Source organism: Marmota flaviventris, chromosome 6 (assembly GCF_047511675.1).
Source record: "Marmota flaviventris isolate mMarFla1 chromosome 6, mMarFla1.hap1, whole genome shotgun sequence".
Lineage (NCBI taxonomy): Eukaryota > Metazoa > Chordata > Mammalia > Rodentia > Sciuridae > Marmota > Marmota flaviventris.
In genome coordinates, this window is record NC_092503.1 from 156,902,461 (window position 1) to 156,918,075 (window position 15,615).

Genomic DNA, 15,615 nt, shown 5'->3' on the forward strand with positions numbered 1-15,615 from the left:
CCATCAGTTGTCAAAGCTACTAGAATGACTTATAAGTATAAATTCTGATCCCTTTGGAAAGAGATGGGGTATGAATCACAAAAGTATGTTGAATACTTATGTTTTTCTTTTCCATATGTTCCTTCAGAGAAGCCATTATCCAAATAATAAAATGACAACTATGAGCATCCAGAAGCTTAGAGATACAAGGCAAGACAGTGTATCCAATATCATCCTTGCAGGGGTGGGGAGAGGGGCTTTAAAAATATCTATGTCAAAGCCCACTCCAAACCATTCAAATAAGAATATCTGTAGAAGGAGCTCAATGAATCTACAAACTGCATAATATATCTTTGGTTGCTTCTTGCTGCTTCTTGAGTATTTACTCTGAGCTCTCTGGGTGGATGATAATGGTCTCAGGTAAAATATCTCTGGTTCTTCCACCTCCACCCCCATCATTCCATTTTCATGTAGGAGAACCAGGAAGAGAGTCTTAAATGTGTTTCCTGCTGATCCAGTATCTCTAAACACTTTCCTAATTGCTCTCTTCTCTGTCAAGGATTTGAATGATTTTCTCCCAAAGGAAATCTCATGTATATTAGGATTGCAAGGTACTTCAGCAGCAGCTACCTAACACTATGGTAGGTATTTGCATAAAAAGAAAGTAGATCATGGAATGGAAATCACAGCTATTTCAGAAAGCTCCAGATACCAGACTGCTGGAACTTGTTCTGCATTTTGGTTGCTCTCCGTGAAGAGCAGAGCAGCTCTGATAGTTAGGCTTCTTTCACTAACTTTTGCTTTTCCAATTTCAAAAAATCATGAGAGTTTGCATTATATGCTTACCATAGAAGGTCTTAAAATAGAAGAATTATAAATAGTAAAATTAAACTCAGCTACAACCTCCCTTTCCACATTACAGAGAGAAGCGTCACTGATGCCATTAATGGATATCCTTTGTTTCCCTATGTGTAGAAAGAAGTCAATCCAGAATTGGGTCAGACCAGATGAATGCTTCTGTAGTTTGCTTTTCCTTGTGTCATTGGGCTTCAAAATCAAGGTTTTGATTTTGAAATTGCCATACATCCCGTTGCAGAGATTTATCTTTGTTTCTTTAGCTATCGCCCTACCTGAGATCTTGATCGTTATTTTTAATATTTGCCTCGTTTTTCCTGTTCCTATTATTTACCAGAAGACAAGAGCAGTCATCAGCCTGCTGAGTTCTATAGACCAATCTTCCTGCCTGATGCTGGACATGGTATTGATAGTTCCCCAGGGCCACATGGTAACTACCCATGCTGTGAGCTCCTCCCCTCCCGACTCAGCTCTTCAGTGTGTGTACCCACCTCTTCCCATTGGTGATGATCTCATTTCCCTTCCTTCAGCCTAAGCCATGCTCCTCAAAACCTCTCAAGTTTATCTCACCGTCCTCAAAATGCATTTGTATGGGGGACTCTTCACCTCAGTAGCTGACTTAGGTTGGGTGCTCTTGTGTGTGCCCTGCTGAGAGTACAGAACAGCACATTTCACCCTCAGGACAGCACCAGGGGAAAAATGCCATGGTCATCCCCATTTTACAGAAAAGAAAGTGGCTTCTGAGTAATTTTCTCAGTTTCTCACAGCTGGTAAGAGGCCAGGCTGGGCCTCAAGCCCAGAGAGATTTAGTTCTAAACCATTTCCCCCCAATATTGTATCTGAAATCCATATTTATTCAGATTTTCTTAATTTTTAACTAATGTCCCCTTTCTGTTCCAAGATGACACCCAGGGTCAAAGGTTACATTTGATTATTCTCTCTCATTAGGCTCCTCTGGACTATAGGTTTCTCAGACTTATTTTCTCTATATATATGCATATGTGTATATATCATGCATTCATCTCTTGTTATCTACAACACCATGACAACCATGAACATTGTGTATTTCTCTGTGTGGCTATGATCCTCATGGAAACTCCCCATGGTAAATGTTATAATCCTCACTTTATAGATAAGAAAACTGAAGCTCAGAAATGAGAATGAGTGGTTCAGCTAGCAGATGGTGGATCCTGACCCAGGACTATGTGACTATGAAGGTCATGTTCTTTTCATGACTCATTCAGATGGCCTATGCATGTGCGCTTTTCAAAAACAGTTCAAGTACTAATATCAGAGTCAGAGTGCTATAAAGAGGATATATTTCTGGTCCACCCCTCTTAACCAATATGGAAGCTTCTTTTATAGATCCTCCAACAAAGGGGTCTCAACATATACTCAAAGTCCATCTGTTGTTTTTTTTTTTGGCGGGGGGGGGGGGGTGGCATTCAGCCAGGGGTATTGTACCACTGAACCAAATCCCCAGCCCTTTTTGTTTTTTATTTTGAGACAGGGTCTCAAAAGTTGCTGAGGCTGGCCTTGAACTGGCTGAGCTTCTGCTTCAGCTATCCAAGTCACTGGGATCACAGACATACTCAGAAACCATCCAAATTCTGGACATTTCCCATCATTGGAAATCTCTGTGTTCCTTCTAATGATTTTGGCTTTTGGTTTTCAAAGGCCGGAGTGGACGCTTATTCGAGAAGAGGGTGGCCAACATGGCTGCGCTGGCTCTTCCTGGTAGAGAGAGCTCAGTTTGTCTTCCCTCCAGCATCCTAATGACACCCCTTTGAGCCGCAGGGACAGACAGAATCTCCATGTACCTGGAAGTCCTTATATGGCGTGGAGCACAGCAGTGTGCGTGTGTGTGTGTGTGTGTGTGTGTGCGTGTGCGTGTGCTACACGGTCAGGGCTCAGTAACTGCTGTCCACTGGCTTCTTGTGAACAGCAGCCTGTACCGCCATCGCCGCTGCCCTCCCCGCGCCGCAGCGTGTGTCCGAGTCATCAGGTCTACAGGGGTCCGACACTGACATCTCCCCCAACGCTGTAGACAGGGCAGCTCTCTCCAGAAAACCTCTTGAGACACAAGTTTGAAAGGTGAGTCAAGCGGAAGGGGGAGTTTTCTCTGAGTTTGACGAACAAGCTAAAGGGCAAGGCAGTGAGCCGTGGCCGGGTGACAGCGCTCCTCCCCGCGTCCGCAGCAGACAGCGGGGGCTCCGCCCGCGGGGCGGGGGCGGGCGGGGCGGCGGTCCAGGCCAGGACTCCCCGACGCCAGGGCCACCAGCGCCACCAGCGCCTCCCAGCTGAAGCCCGCCCACCGGCAGGTGCCCCAGCCGAGCACCAGCGGCAGGCGAAGGCTCAGCGCAGACGTGCGGGAGTCCTCCCCAGGGGTGCGGTGCTGGTGCCCGGCCGCGCGCTCACCACCATGGACAGCGCCCGCGAACCGGCCCCGGGGCGCTGGGACGCCGCGGGCTTCTGGCAGGTCTGGCAGCGCTTCGACGCGGACGGTGAGTGCAAGCCCCAGCCGGGGACCGGGTCTCCGCGCAGGAAAAGCCTCCACCTGCGGCGTGGACCCGCGTGCCCGTGCTACACACTCGGAAACCTCGTGAAACCGGGTGGCGGGAGGGATCTGCCCCCTTCCCAGCCTGGGCGAGTCAGGGTTCGCCGTTGGTGCGTGCAACGACGAAAGTCTTTACAAGTAGCCCGGGATGGTGCGCTGAGGCGCAACCCCCAGAAGCCAGCCCTCTCTGTGCAGTCCTGGGGGTACAACTACCTCTTCCGCTCCGCGCACGCACTCTCTTTATCAACCTTCAAATGTACTACATCTCTACCAAAAAACAAAGGCAAAAAACTTTCTTGAGGACCGATCACTTTGGTTTTACTAATAATTAAAGAAACATAAAACACCTACAATGTGTGTTGAAACCTGCAAACTAGGATTCTATATTTACCTCTGTTAACTATTTCCAATCTTTCAAAATAATTGGATTTTATTCTAAAACTCGTGTTTATGCATTAAAATTCATGTATTTAAGAGCTTTTGTTCTTCAAATCCTAATGTAAATCTTAGCATAAAGCATTTACTCAGTAGCATGTATTCTTTGTCCACATCTGTGTCTTCTGGAGGTCCATGTTGGTACTTAATTATTGGGATGACAAAAAAAAATATGTCTATGGGGATTTTACACATCGTGAGATTAAAAGCAGATTTAGATAAATTCTAAATGCCATATGTTTTTCTATATGACTATTATTATTTATGCTTATCTCCATACATTTAGAAAAAGGCTACATAGAAGAGAAGGAGCTCGATGCTTTCTTTCACCATATGTTGAGGAAATTGGGCACAGATGTAAGTACTTCCAGCCCTGAGCATCAATCTATGTGTCTCTTAGTGAAATACAAGCATCCAAGTCTTGTGCTGATTTGTACCCATTAATCCCATCTGACCTCTTTTCTTCCGTGCATGCGTGTAATTTTTCTCCCTCTCCTAGCAACACAAGGGGATTTAGGCAGGTTTTATAAAAGATGCGACTCTTAACTTTCAACATGCTGGTCACTGACTGATTGTAACATCTGTCATGCACTCAGAGGTCCTAACTGTAGTCAACTCTGTTTCACGCGTTTCCTTGTTTATACCTCTGCTAATGGATTTAAAGCTGGAGATAGGGTGGTTTGCTTTGTTCACAAGATCAAAGGTGGAAAAGATGTTAAGAGCTTTATCGTTCTGGGTGTTTAGTGCATATGGCACTCCTTTGGTAGCAAATGGCAAATCATCTAAAATCATTTTCCATCATTCATTTTATTAGAAGAGGGAATGACAAACTAGAGAGAAGCCAGACAGAAACGTAATCCCATTTATGTGGCATTCAGGTCCCAGATGGTAAATCTGACCTTGAGAGATGTAGATTGGCTCTTGGGGATTCCTGCCCAAAGCAGAGGTGAGCTCTCACAGAGGCGCAGAGCTGGGCTGGTCTGGGTGGGTCTGGTCAGGAGAGGGCTCCCTCAGGGAATCCGTGCCAGGAGGAGGAGCATCAGGACAGCTGCACGGAAGTGGGGTACAGAGAGAGCTCACCTGACTTTGGGAACACTGGGGTGCGTCTCATTCTCCCATCTGAACCCGGAGCAGGGATCCGGGAGCTTTGCCCCACGGAGGAGCAGCTGGTGGGTGTGGGGGCTGAGACAGGTCAGAAAAGAGGAGGCTGCCTTCTCCCCCCACCAGCCGACCCGGCCTCCCTGTTGTCTGCCTCCCATTCTGTTCCTCTTTGTTTCTCTCACCAGTTTCCTGGCCCTCATCTCCCAATGTCTCTTGCCTTCCTCCTTGACCCCTCTGACTCTCATCTGTCACCTGCTCGTCACCTGTTTCCCTGGCTCTCTGTGTCTGTTTCCTCTTTCTTTCTCCAGCCGGTCTGTTTCTCAAAGGTCTCTCTTGGTCCCTCCTGCCCTTGTCTTTCATTTCTCCATCCCCCCTCTTTCCTCTCTATCTCATCTCTCCTTTTTTGGTCCTTCATTTCTTATCTCTTCCCAGTCTTCTGCTTTCGTCTCCAATGGCTCTCTCTCCATATCACCCTTTGTCTCCCCCACCCCCAAGCTCTGGGTGCCTAGGGGGTGAAAGGGGTGGCAGGTGGCAGGAATCTGAGCCCCTTCTTTGCTCTGGTGAGACCTTTAGCACACACTGTTCTTTACCCTTCGTGACTATGTTTGCACCAGCCCCGAGCAGAGCTGGTGAAAACTCACTCAGTTTCAATTTTGCTGCCCAGTTTCATGTGTCAGCAGCTGGTGGGAAGCCCCCTCAGCCTTACTGCTGGGCTCCCACTTTGGCCTGTGAATGCTAAGGGTCAGGGTGGTCCAGGAACCAGAGGCCTTGTGACAACAGGTGTATTTGTGGAAAACCCAAAGATGCATGTAAAGCTGTTAACATCTTCAGTGTTCAACTCCTAAACTTCAAAATAGTGTGGTCAATGCCTAAAACTCTCAATCTCCAGAGGCTGCAACTCCACAGGTTTCAGCAGGCTCTTGGCTTTAGTGATTTATAGGAAAGGAGAAACGTCATAGTCAGCGTTGAAACTGGACATGTCTTACTTTCGGTGATGGAGTGGTGGCTACTCACACACGAGATCTGCTCTAGCTGAAGACTCTCCTTCTGAGGACTCAGCTAACCTAGGGGGAACTGTTTGCCATTAGAGAGAGAGAAGGGGAACATCATCTCTGCGGCTTGTCTGCTTCATCTCCAGCCCCTCCTCAGATCTGGCCTGTTTTCTCTTGTGCAGGAGCCATCCTGAACCTTGAGGAAACAAGTCACGAATGAGTCACTGTTGTCCTGCGCAGCTATGCTCAGTGCAGGCATCTCTGTGTCTAGTAAAGAAATTTCAAGGTCTCAAGCACTTATTAAAATGTGAACCCCTACGTGTTTCAGTATATTTAGTGCCTGCAAAGAATCTTGCCTGGTAAAATCACGCTACGTCATTTGCATTTCCTCTTACCCTCTGTCCCTGCAGGAATGGTGATACTTATGGGCAGGGGATTCTGCCGTGATCAGGCTAATCCCACTGAGCTGGGGCAGCTGTCCCAACACTGCTCCTCAGCCCTGGGCTAGAGAGGTGGCATCGATGACTTGTTTATTAACTAGAAATGGCAGCGTTTGCCACTGGCGCCCTTTCAAAATGCTGAGGCAGTGCCTGGTGGGGGCGCGGTGCAGGGACCTTCACTGGGCACCCCATGCTACCTCGACAAAGTGACTGGAGCTTGTCCCTGATGCGCGAGGAGTAAGCTCAGTAGAGAGGGACAGTCCTGCTGTGCTCTTTCCTTAGCACAGAGACCAGACCGCAGAGAGGCCGCCAAGGCCAGGCAGCCTGGGCTCTGAAAAGCAGGCGTGGCTGGTGGCTCTTCAGAGGTCCCAATAGCTGGAGCTTCCCCCAGAGACCTTAGAAGAAGGATAAAGGGCTCGACAGAAAGCTGCTGCCTGGTCTCTGAGTGGCCAGGGAGGAACCTCCTGCTGCCAGCAGCTGCTCTTTTTTCTTTGCAGATGTGTCCTCTGAATGGGGACTTCCAGCCAGTCCCTTGCTGGCCTCAGCTTCCTGCACACACCTCCCTTGTGTTCACATCCTGGGCCTCTGAGAAGCTTAGATTGTGAGTGTCCTGCTGGGCCCAGGGTCTAGACAGGACTGAGGGGGAGTCACAGCACAGCAAACCCTGGCTTCTGGCGTTAGCCCTGAGGGAGGCTTTGGGTCGGAGGTCTGAAAGGTCAGGATAAGGCTCAGTGCTCTCAAGCCAAAGCTGGCCCATTAGTAGAACCTGGTCACTGCTTCTTTGGCTCCACATTTATTTGCTTTGAAATCTAATGGTTCACCAATGTGGCCTCTGTGAGTTCACTTCCCTTGGGAGTGCCCAGCCCACCATAAAGAATAATAATGTATCGATCAACAGACACTATGATCCAGAGGTCCGGAGATGGCGGTCCCAGCAGAGTTCTTCATCTAAAAGGTCAAGCTGAAATTCAAAGTGTTTCGCACCCTGCTGAGCGATTTCCCTGGTGCTCTGCCTACGTGGGTCTGCACGTTGTGTTAAGCCAGGGCTCTGCAGAAAGACAGAACCAGTAGGATATGCATCGAGACCTTGAGAGGTGCTAGACCAGAACTTGGCTCATGTGACTGTGGTGGCTGAGAAGTCTCACGACAGGCCGTCTGCAGGCTGGAGACCTGGGGTGCTGGTAGCCCAGCTCAGTCCAAGTCCTGAAGCCTCAAGGTCAGGGAGGCCAATGCTGCAACTCTCAGCTGGAGGCCGGAGTGGAAGAACCCAGTGGAGGGGCTGCAGGTGTGAGTCCTGGATCCAGGGTCCAGAGAGCCTGCATTTGTGATGTCCAGGGCAGGAGAGGAGCATGTCCTGGACTTTGAGCAGGGACAGCAGTTTGTTTTCTCTTTGCTCTCTGACTCCAGCCGTTTGCACAGCGCCCCTTCACACTAAGGGCAGATCTTCCCCACTCAGTGCACTCAGACTGCATGCTGACCTCCTGGGGTGACACCCTCACAGACATACCCCAAATAATGCTCTTCTGGCTTTCTAGGTAATTATTTATTTTTTAATGAGGTAACTTTTTTATATAGCTTTATTTTATTCATTTATTTTTTACATGATGCTGAGAATTGAACCCAGGGTCTCTACATGCTAGGCAAGTGCTCTACCACTGAGCTACAGCCCCCGCCCTCTAGGTGTTTTATAATCTGATCAAGTTGATCCCTAACAGGGAACAACATCACAGCACTCAAACACACAATGGTGGTGCTGAGACTGGACAGGCTAGTCGAGGCTCTGAGTGACATCACATGGGGAAACCTGGTCGACAGGAGATCTTGCAATCGCAGGAGACCTGTTCACCTTCTACAGGGCAAAGGCAAAGCTCCTTGCCTCCAGAGCTGCACTTCAGAGAAGCCCTGTGGTGGGGAGATGATTGTGGTGGACACAGAAATCCTGTGTGGGCATCCTGGCTCTGCAACCACAGCCGTGTGACGTGACATCAATATGCCATTTAAGTTCCCTGGGCCTCAGTTTTTTTGTCCATAAAGTGGGAATAACCATGTTTGGACCTGCCTGTCTCACGGTGAGACACCACAAGTGAGAAGAGCTTTTTAGTTGGGGAAGTGCCTGCTGTCCTCATGTTCTTACGGTGACGTAGTCTCTTCTGGCTCCTTTGTTTTCCCAGTATTTATTCTGGATCCTCTTTGCTTTAGAACCACCACCAAATTACGCCACACAAGATGATTGGCATTTACTCTCTAAACCACTAAAATGCTTTTAATATCCAAAATAAACACATCTGTCCCTGGGACTCCCGTTTGTGAGAGCAAGTTCCAAGCCAAGCCAGATGATCCTGAAGTCCCACCTGCCACCACCCTACTCCAGGGAGGTGGTGACCACCGTGAGTCACCTCAGGGCCACCACACTCACTTGGGCTTAGATGACTGATCCCGGTGGTATTTCCCCCTTCCTCACCCAAGATGTTGTAATGTCTTTTTTTTCCCCTCTGTATGTTTTGTTTGGTGGGTGTTCACTTAAGAAAGTGTTCCTTTCTAAAAACCAGGTCCCTGTTCATAATCATCAAGCAAACACATTTGGTTGATGTACTTACAAAGTCAATCTGTCCAAGACCTCTGATTTTAACCATTTGGGGGTTTCTAAATACAAAACCAAAGCCATTAATCTAGCAGATGGCCCCGGTGTGATGGAACACAATCCATTTGATGAATGCATTATCTCTGTCACAAATGCGTGTGCTTTGGGTTTACCTTTTTTTCTTAATCAAAAATAGCTTTGCCTGTAGACGCCATCTTGAGTTCTTGTTAACAAAAGTTCTAACTTTGTACAAAGGAACTCCCCTTCACTGCAATGTGCTCTGAACCCCCTCCAGCAAAAGGTGACAAGGGGAAAACAAAAAGGTGCAGTTTCACTTTATACATGCTGACGAAGTTCGTGAGTGGTCAGATGGGGAGACACGCTGTAGTTTGGCATGAATCTACCTGGCGCTCATGTCAGCCTTCAGAGTGCAAAAACTAAAATGATATCAGGGATCCAGCGGCTCAACTCACCTCAGCTCAGAGCCTTTTTCTCTCCTCACCGTGATGAACCACCGCCAAGCATCTGCTGTGCGCCCACCTCCTGTGTTGGGGGCCACAGCCCTGCAATGACCTTCTGGTCTTCCCCAGCACAGAGTCACTTCTCCTGAGCATGGTGCCACCTGGCTTTTCAAGAACTAGACTTCAAATTTCAGGGTCTTATGATATTTAAAGCATCCTGTAATTTAGCTAATTGCTGAAACCCATCCTGAAAAATTCCCAAAGTGAGTCAAGTTCTCACCTTTTGTTTGAACTGTTTCCTGTTTATAAACCACTTCTTGCCTCTTGCCGGGCTCCCTGTGGATGCTGCTGCCTCCCATGGGGCAGGAGCCACGTGTGGGGCAGAGGGCCCTGGGCCGGGGAGTGGAAGTGCTGGTCCCTGTGGTGTTCTGTCCACCTGTGGGGAAAGTCATCCTTTTGGCCTCTTTCATCAGTAACACGAGAGGGCGGAGTCTCAGACCCTCAAGAGGAGAGCCTGAGGCTTTTTCTCCTGGACTCTTTTGCATTGAGGCTGGTCCGAAGGAAGCATGTGGCTGAGGGCAGCCACAGGTGCTGGGGACATGAAAGGGGCCTCTTTCCATGTCTCAGGCTCTGGAAGGCAGAGGTGGTCCGCTAGACCAGGAGATGCCACCTGTGGAGGGAAGAGGCTGGCTCTGTCCTTCTCTACCACCCTTTCTCCCCCGTGGCCTCCCATTGTGGAAGTCCCTCAGGGGGAGGTCCCAGTGGAAAGGGAGGCGGGACAAAGAGTCTTCCACAGCCTGTGCCCCAGGGCAGCCCAGGCTGTTTTGCTCACCACCAGGGGCTGGCGCTGGCTTGGCATGGGGAAGCTGCTCAGTAGAAAGCGGCTGTCCTGGGTTCCCCGGGTGGTGCTGGGAGGCGCAGGAAGGGAGCCCCAGGGGTCCGGGGTGTTCCAGTGAGTGCTTCATCTCAGCACCAGCTCTCCCTGCGCTTCCTACTGTTATTCTGAGAGCAGCAGAGGAAGGCCTGGGCAGGTTCAAGGCCACCGGCGCACTTTCCTGCACACATGTGCATAGATGACACATCCAAAGTCTCCCGCAGCTCCGAGTCCCCTGGTCCCCAACACCAGCGGGGATGGTGGTCAGTGGACATCAGCTCCTCCCAGTCCTGTCACTCACAGCTGGAGACTTTGGGACCAGGACTAGAGTGAGCATATTAAGAAATAAGACATTATTAAGTACAAGTTGCAGTGAGGATGGAATCTTTGAATTGGGCGACATCGGAGAAGCTCTGTGCCCTCCGTTTGACATCAGAGTTCATTCTTCATAGTTCATGTTCCCTGCAGCACCCCCGAAATCCACCCAAGAAGGTAACTGCATCTGTAGGGAAGGCTGTGGATAAGAGATAACCTCTTTGGTGAGCCAACGATCATTTCCTTTGGTTTAGTCTTTGATTATTTCCCTATTATAATGATGCTTTTCTCAGTGGGTACAAGGAGAAGATCAAGAGAATACCCTGCAGCAGCCAGGGCGCTCCCCAAACTGAATTGTTTAGTTAAAAATGGAAAGCCTCTGAGTTCTTGGGAAAAACACTTATATATTAATTGCAGTGCCATTGTTTCTCACAGCTGAGTTTATAATGATATTCCAGTTCACTCTTGAAGCACTTTAGTTTCTCATCTTCTTTCCTCTGTACTTTAGTGACTCACTGACTGTAAACTTCACCTGGTCAGACGGTGGTAGGTGCTGGGCTGCTGAAGTCCCCTGCACTGTGCTGTGCCACACAACGAGAGAGTCTTTCTAAAAGGCTGGGGAATCTGCTCCTCCGTGGCACCGGGACCAGGCTGTGCCCTCTGTGCTTGCTCTTGCACTAACGTGGGTGTGTGTGGCCATTGCAGGAGGCCGTCTTGGAGGAAGACACGCGCAGGCTGAAACAGCGATTGGTGACCACGCCTGAGGCCCCTACCCGTGTGCAGATGAAAGAGGTACCTGTCGCCGCTGTGCCTTTCTGGGTTGTGCCTTTCTTGACTTGTCCTTCTTGGGCTGTGATTTCCCGTGAAAGACAACGGGAATCTGACATCCATTGGCCTGGGAAATACGAGCCTTCTGCAGGGCAGTTGGCCTAGATACCGCTTTTGAAGCAGTCGCCTCTCCTTTTTCATCTGCTCAATTGCCTAGTAATGAAGAGTGTGCAGGGCTTTCTTGGTCTTATGAGGGTTGATCAATATACCTGTCTTATCATCGGGGAATTGAGGTGGCGGATGTCTTTTGGTTACTCGACCCAACATTGTCTTTTCACAGTGTCTTGCTCAAATTGAACTCGTATAAGGAAAAAACTTACTGACAATAAATGAATGAATAAAGTTTAAACAAACTTTAGCATCAATGCCAGTGGAGGTTGGAAAGATCTGTCTCTGATGATCATTAAAACAAAACAGAACAGAAAATAGCTTTCTTTACTGACAGCATATGTTCTGAGAAATGCTTTGTAAGCCCCCCCCCACCACCACCAAACACAAACCAGGCAGTATAAGTCAATCATTCCATCTGGCTTCTTGGTACTATTAAGAGACTCTCAGTAAACAAAACATGTAGCAGGCTGACAATATAACATGGCTGACTGCGTTACAGTCAATATCATCGAAAAAAATAAAAGGGAAATTTCCTTAGGGAATCATGGTACTAGAGCAGGATAATGTCTCTATGAAAAGTGAACGGAGGCTGCCTTTTCAGAAAATTAATAAGCTAAACCCTAGATTTATGAGGGTTGCTGTTTCCAACATTGTTTTGTACTCAAGGGCAAGTTTCACGTGTAACCTACGATTCACATCAGAATTGACATGAAAATATCAGTATGTCAGAAGTAAATGCAACATGAAGCTCAATGCACAGAAGATGCTCGTGACCGCAGGGTTCTTGATGCGCTCTCAGTCCTGGAGCAGACACAGCACACAGTGGTGTTCCATTAGTTGTTGATGTCCCCCATGGACGTGAAACATGGCAAATAGCTCAGAAGTGGCTGTTTTCCCACTAGTACCAGGTGGACCCTCCTGAGCAACAGGCTGCCATGTGGTTAGAGTCCTGCCCATGAGTGTGACCGTGGTGGCTGTTTGTAGGGAAGTTGGTAGTGTAGGTCCGGGTCCTTCCCAAGGTTCCTTAAGGCCTCGTGGCTCTGCAAGTCTCTGGCAGCAAGGTCTCTACTTCCCCCGTATTCTCCTTGCTACCAGTGACGTTTCACTTACCCCAATTGCATGCAGTCGTGACATAGAGTCAGTCATGCTGACACAGTTTAGATGGTCGAGTGAAAAGTAAGGCGGAGAAGAGCTCATGACCAAGAGCCGAAGTAGGGCTTGTGGACACCTGTGTGTTTGACGTGCCCAGGACACCTCCGTGCCACTCCAGCTAAAAGTGGAGGTACAGAGGGGTCGTAAAGGCCCGGCGTGAGTGAACTATGTCTAACTGGGTTTCTTGGCTTGAGCCCTCCCTATGTGAAAAGCACTGCTTAGTCCTGAAGAGCCATTCCTGGTCCCAGCTGACCATGTGGGTTGGAGGGTCGGACACAGAGTCATCGTGGGGGATATGTAACCACGGGCAGGTCACTTCACGTCTCTGAGGCTGAATCCCATTACCATATGATAAGTGCTCGCATCGCAGTTACCACTTATGACTGCTGAATAAACACCAGGTACTTTGCTACAGCAGTTCACGAATGTGGGCTCATTTTATTTTTAGTTTCCACATAAGCATCAGATGCCAATATTATTGTTCCCATTTTATAAATGAGAAAATTGGCCATAGAGATGTCAATTAAATTGTCCAGGATCAAACAATTGGTAAGTAATAAGGAGAAATTTGGTGCTAGTCCAGCCTGTCACAGTAAAAAAAGGGGTATTTATTCTTCCTGAAGGGTTGACGTGAGAGTTTAATGAGATAATAAATGAAAAGCACCTTATCTGTGCCGGCCATGCGGTAGGCACCCAGCACCCAGTGTGTGATAACAGTTATTAAAATGGTATACTCTTGAGCTGATTCGAATCCAAACGAGCGTGTGAACCAGTCTGGCCTAGAGCCCACCCACCTCACGTGTGCTGGACTTGCTCTGTGGCGTTATACCAGATGCTGAGACAACTATCAGTTACGAAAAGCAATCATTGTTTATGGGCTGACCCAGAAGCAAGATGGCTTACACAGTAGTCCCCTAGGTGCAATGAACCCTGTCAAACACCTAGGTGTGAGGCAGAATTATGACCCTATAGGGGAACAAGATGTCACCTTTGTTTGGAATAAATGAAGAGTGAAGTACATCAATTGCTTACATAGGAAGCTTGTTGGTTGGATTTATCACACTTCAGCCAACTCTTGTAGCATCATATAAACTCTAATGATGTGAAAGAGCATAGACCACAGTCGGTACTCAAGAACCCCCCAGCCAGCAGTCATTCCTGCTCTGCACACGGCACTGAGATTCTTTGCAAGGTCAGCATCCCACCAGCAAAGCTTCATGGTTGCGCACGGGCTGGGGGTGGGGGAGCTTGAAATTCCTGACTTGAAGACTCCACTCCCCACTTACTCACTGCATGACTTTGATGAATTCTTTATCTCCATGTGGCCTAGTTTCTATAATTTGAAAGAAATAGCAGTGGTGTATGTGTATCTCAAAGGAGGTGGTTCGGATTAAATGAGCACTTAGAACAGTACCTGTAAGACCAGGTAAGCATTATTCACTATTCACTATTCCTATTTTCTATCATTGATTATTTAATATGGGAGGTTCTTAGAATAGTAACTGGAACATACTGAATGCTGAACAAGTTTATTATTATCATCATTATTTTGTATTTTTAGCTCATGGGAAATAGTTATCCACAGTGTTTCCCACCTAGTAGGAGAATGATATTTATTGAAAGAACCCATAATCCATGCAGGGTTATCAAGGGCAGGGAACTCCATTCTGGGAGAGCTGAGCCCTTCTGCCCTGTGGCCTGCGTCCACAAGCACTCCCTGATGGACCCAGGGAAGTGTCCCTGATTGCTGCTCCTCTGTCCCCTTAGCTTGCCAGTATGTTCTTGTCTGAGGATGAAAAGTTTCTTCTGTTCTTTCGCCTGGAAACCCCCCTGGACAGCAGCGTGGAGTTTATGCAGGTGAGTGGCCTGACATGGGGAGGGGGGTGTGGCTGCCCCCTCTCCTGCCTGTCCTGAGGGACAGTTGTGCGCAGAGGACAGAGCGGGCACTATTTTTTACCTTTATATAAAATCGAGCAAGCACATACACAGGCTGTTCACAGAAGAAATCTGAGTGGACCATAAATATATCCAATAACCCAAGGAATGTGAATAAAATAACTTAATTTTTCACAATCAAAGTGGTCAAGATTTTAAGAAGATCTATACAAATATGCAGTGCCACTAAAAAAAAAAAAAAAAAAAAAAACCCAAACCCTGAGATTGTTCACTGATGCTCTGTGGCAGGTGTGTATTGTGGAAGAGTTTTATGGAAAGTAATTTTGCAAAAATTAAATCAGGAAACTTTAAAACTTCATGATTCAGAATTACTTAAAAACATTTACATACTGACTTTATAATTCTACTTCTCCAGGTATGTATTTTATGGATGTAATCGAAAATGTAGAAAAAAATTTTCTTTAGAACGTTGTCCATTAAATGCTGTGCTGTTACTTAAGAGTTAAAACTGAAGGGGTTGGGGCTGGGGCTCAGTGGTAGAGCGCTTGCCTGGCATGCGTAAGGCTGTGGGTTCAATCCCCAGAATTGGGAGAAAAAAGAACCTAACCAACTCTGAATGAAGGAAGAATAAAGGAAATGATGACACCTCGTATGATTCCTTCCTTCCACAGTGCTTCTGAGTACTGGCCAGGGTCCTTCTAGAGGCTACATCTTCTTAGGGAAAGTCCCACTACTGGGCAGCATGCGTCATTGAATCGCCAAGGGTCATGTTTCCAAGAATATTTGATGACATGCCGGATGTGCAATGTAATGTTAAGAAACAGACTTGTACATAGAGTATGATCTTAATTTATTTTTTTTAAAAAAACAACACTGTTTTCCCTAACACCTGCATAGATGAATACTGATGAATTATGGTTATTTGTGAATGGTAGGATTTCAGGACATTTTCATAGTCTTTGTGTTTTCTAGTTCTGTATAAAATCATTTACAAGTTACTTTCAAGACATTTCCAAAATGATTTTAATTATGTTTAAA

At 47.5% G+C, this 15,615-nt stretch overlaps 1 protein-coding gene across 1 annotated transcript in view; it reads left to right on the top strand.

The window, feature by feature from the left end:
- Positions 1-3,256: 3,256 nt before the first annotated feature.
- Scgn (secretagogin, EF-hand calcium binding protein) overlaps positions 3,257-15,615 on the top strand; it is a 34,107-nt gene continuing 21,748 nt past the window's right edge. The window contains exons 1-4 of the mRNA XM_027948059.2: positions 3,257-3,338; positions 4,113-4,183; positions 11,296-11,382; positions 14,449-14,538. Of these exons, the coding sequence (XP_027803860.2) occupies positions 3,257-3,338; positions 4,113-4,183; positions 11,296-11,382; positions 14,449-14,538 (330 nt within the window). The remainder of the gene's footprint in view (positions 3,339-4,112; positions 4,184-11,295; positions 11,383-14,448; positions 14,539-15,615) is intronic.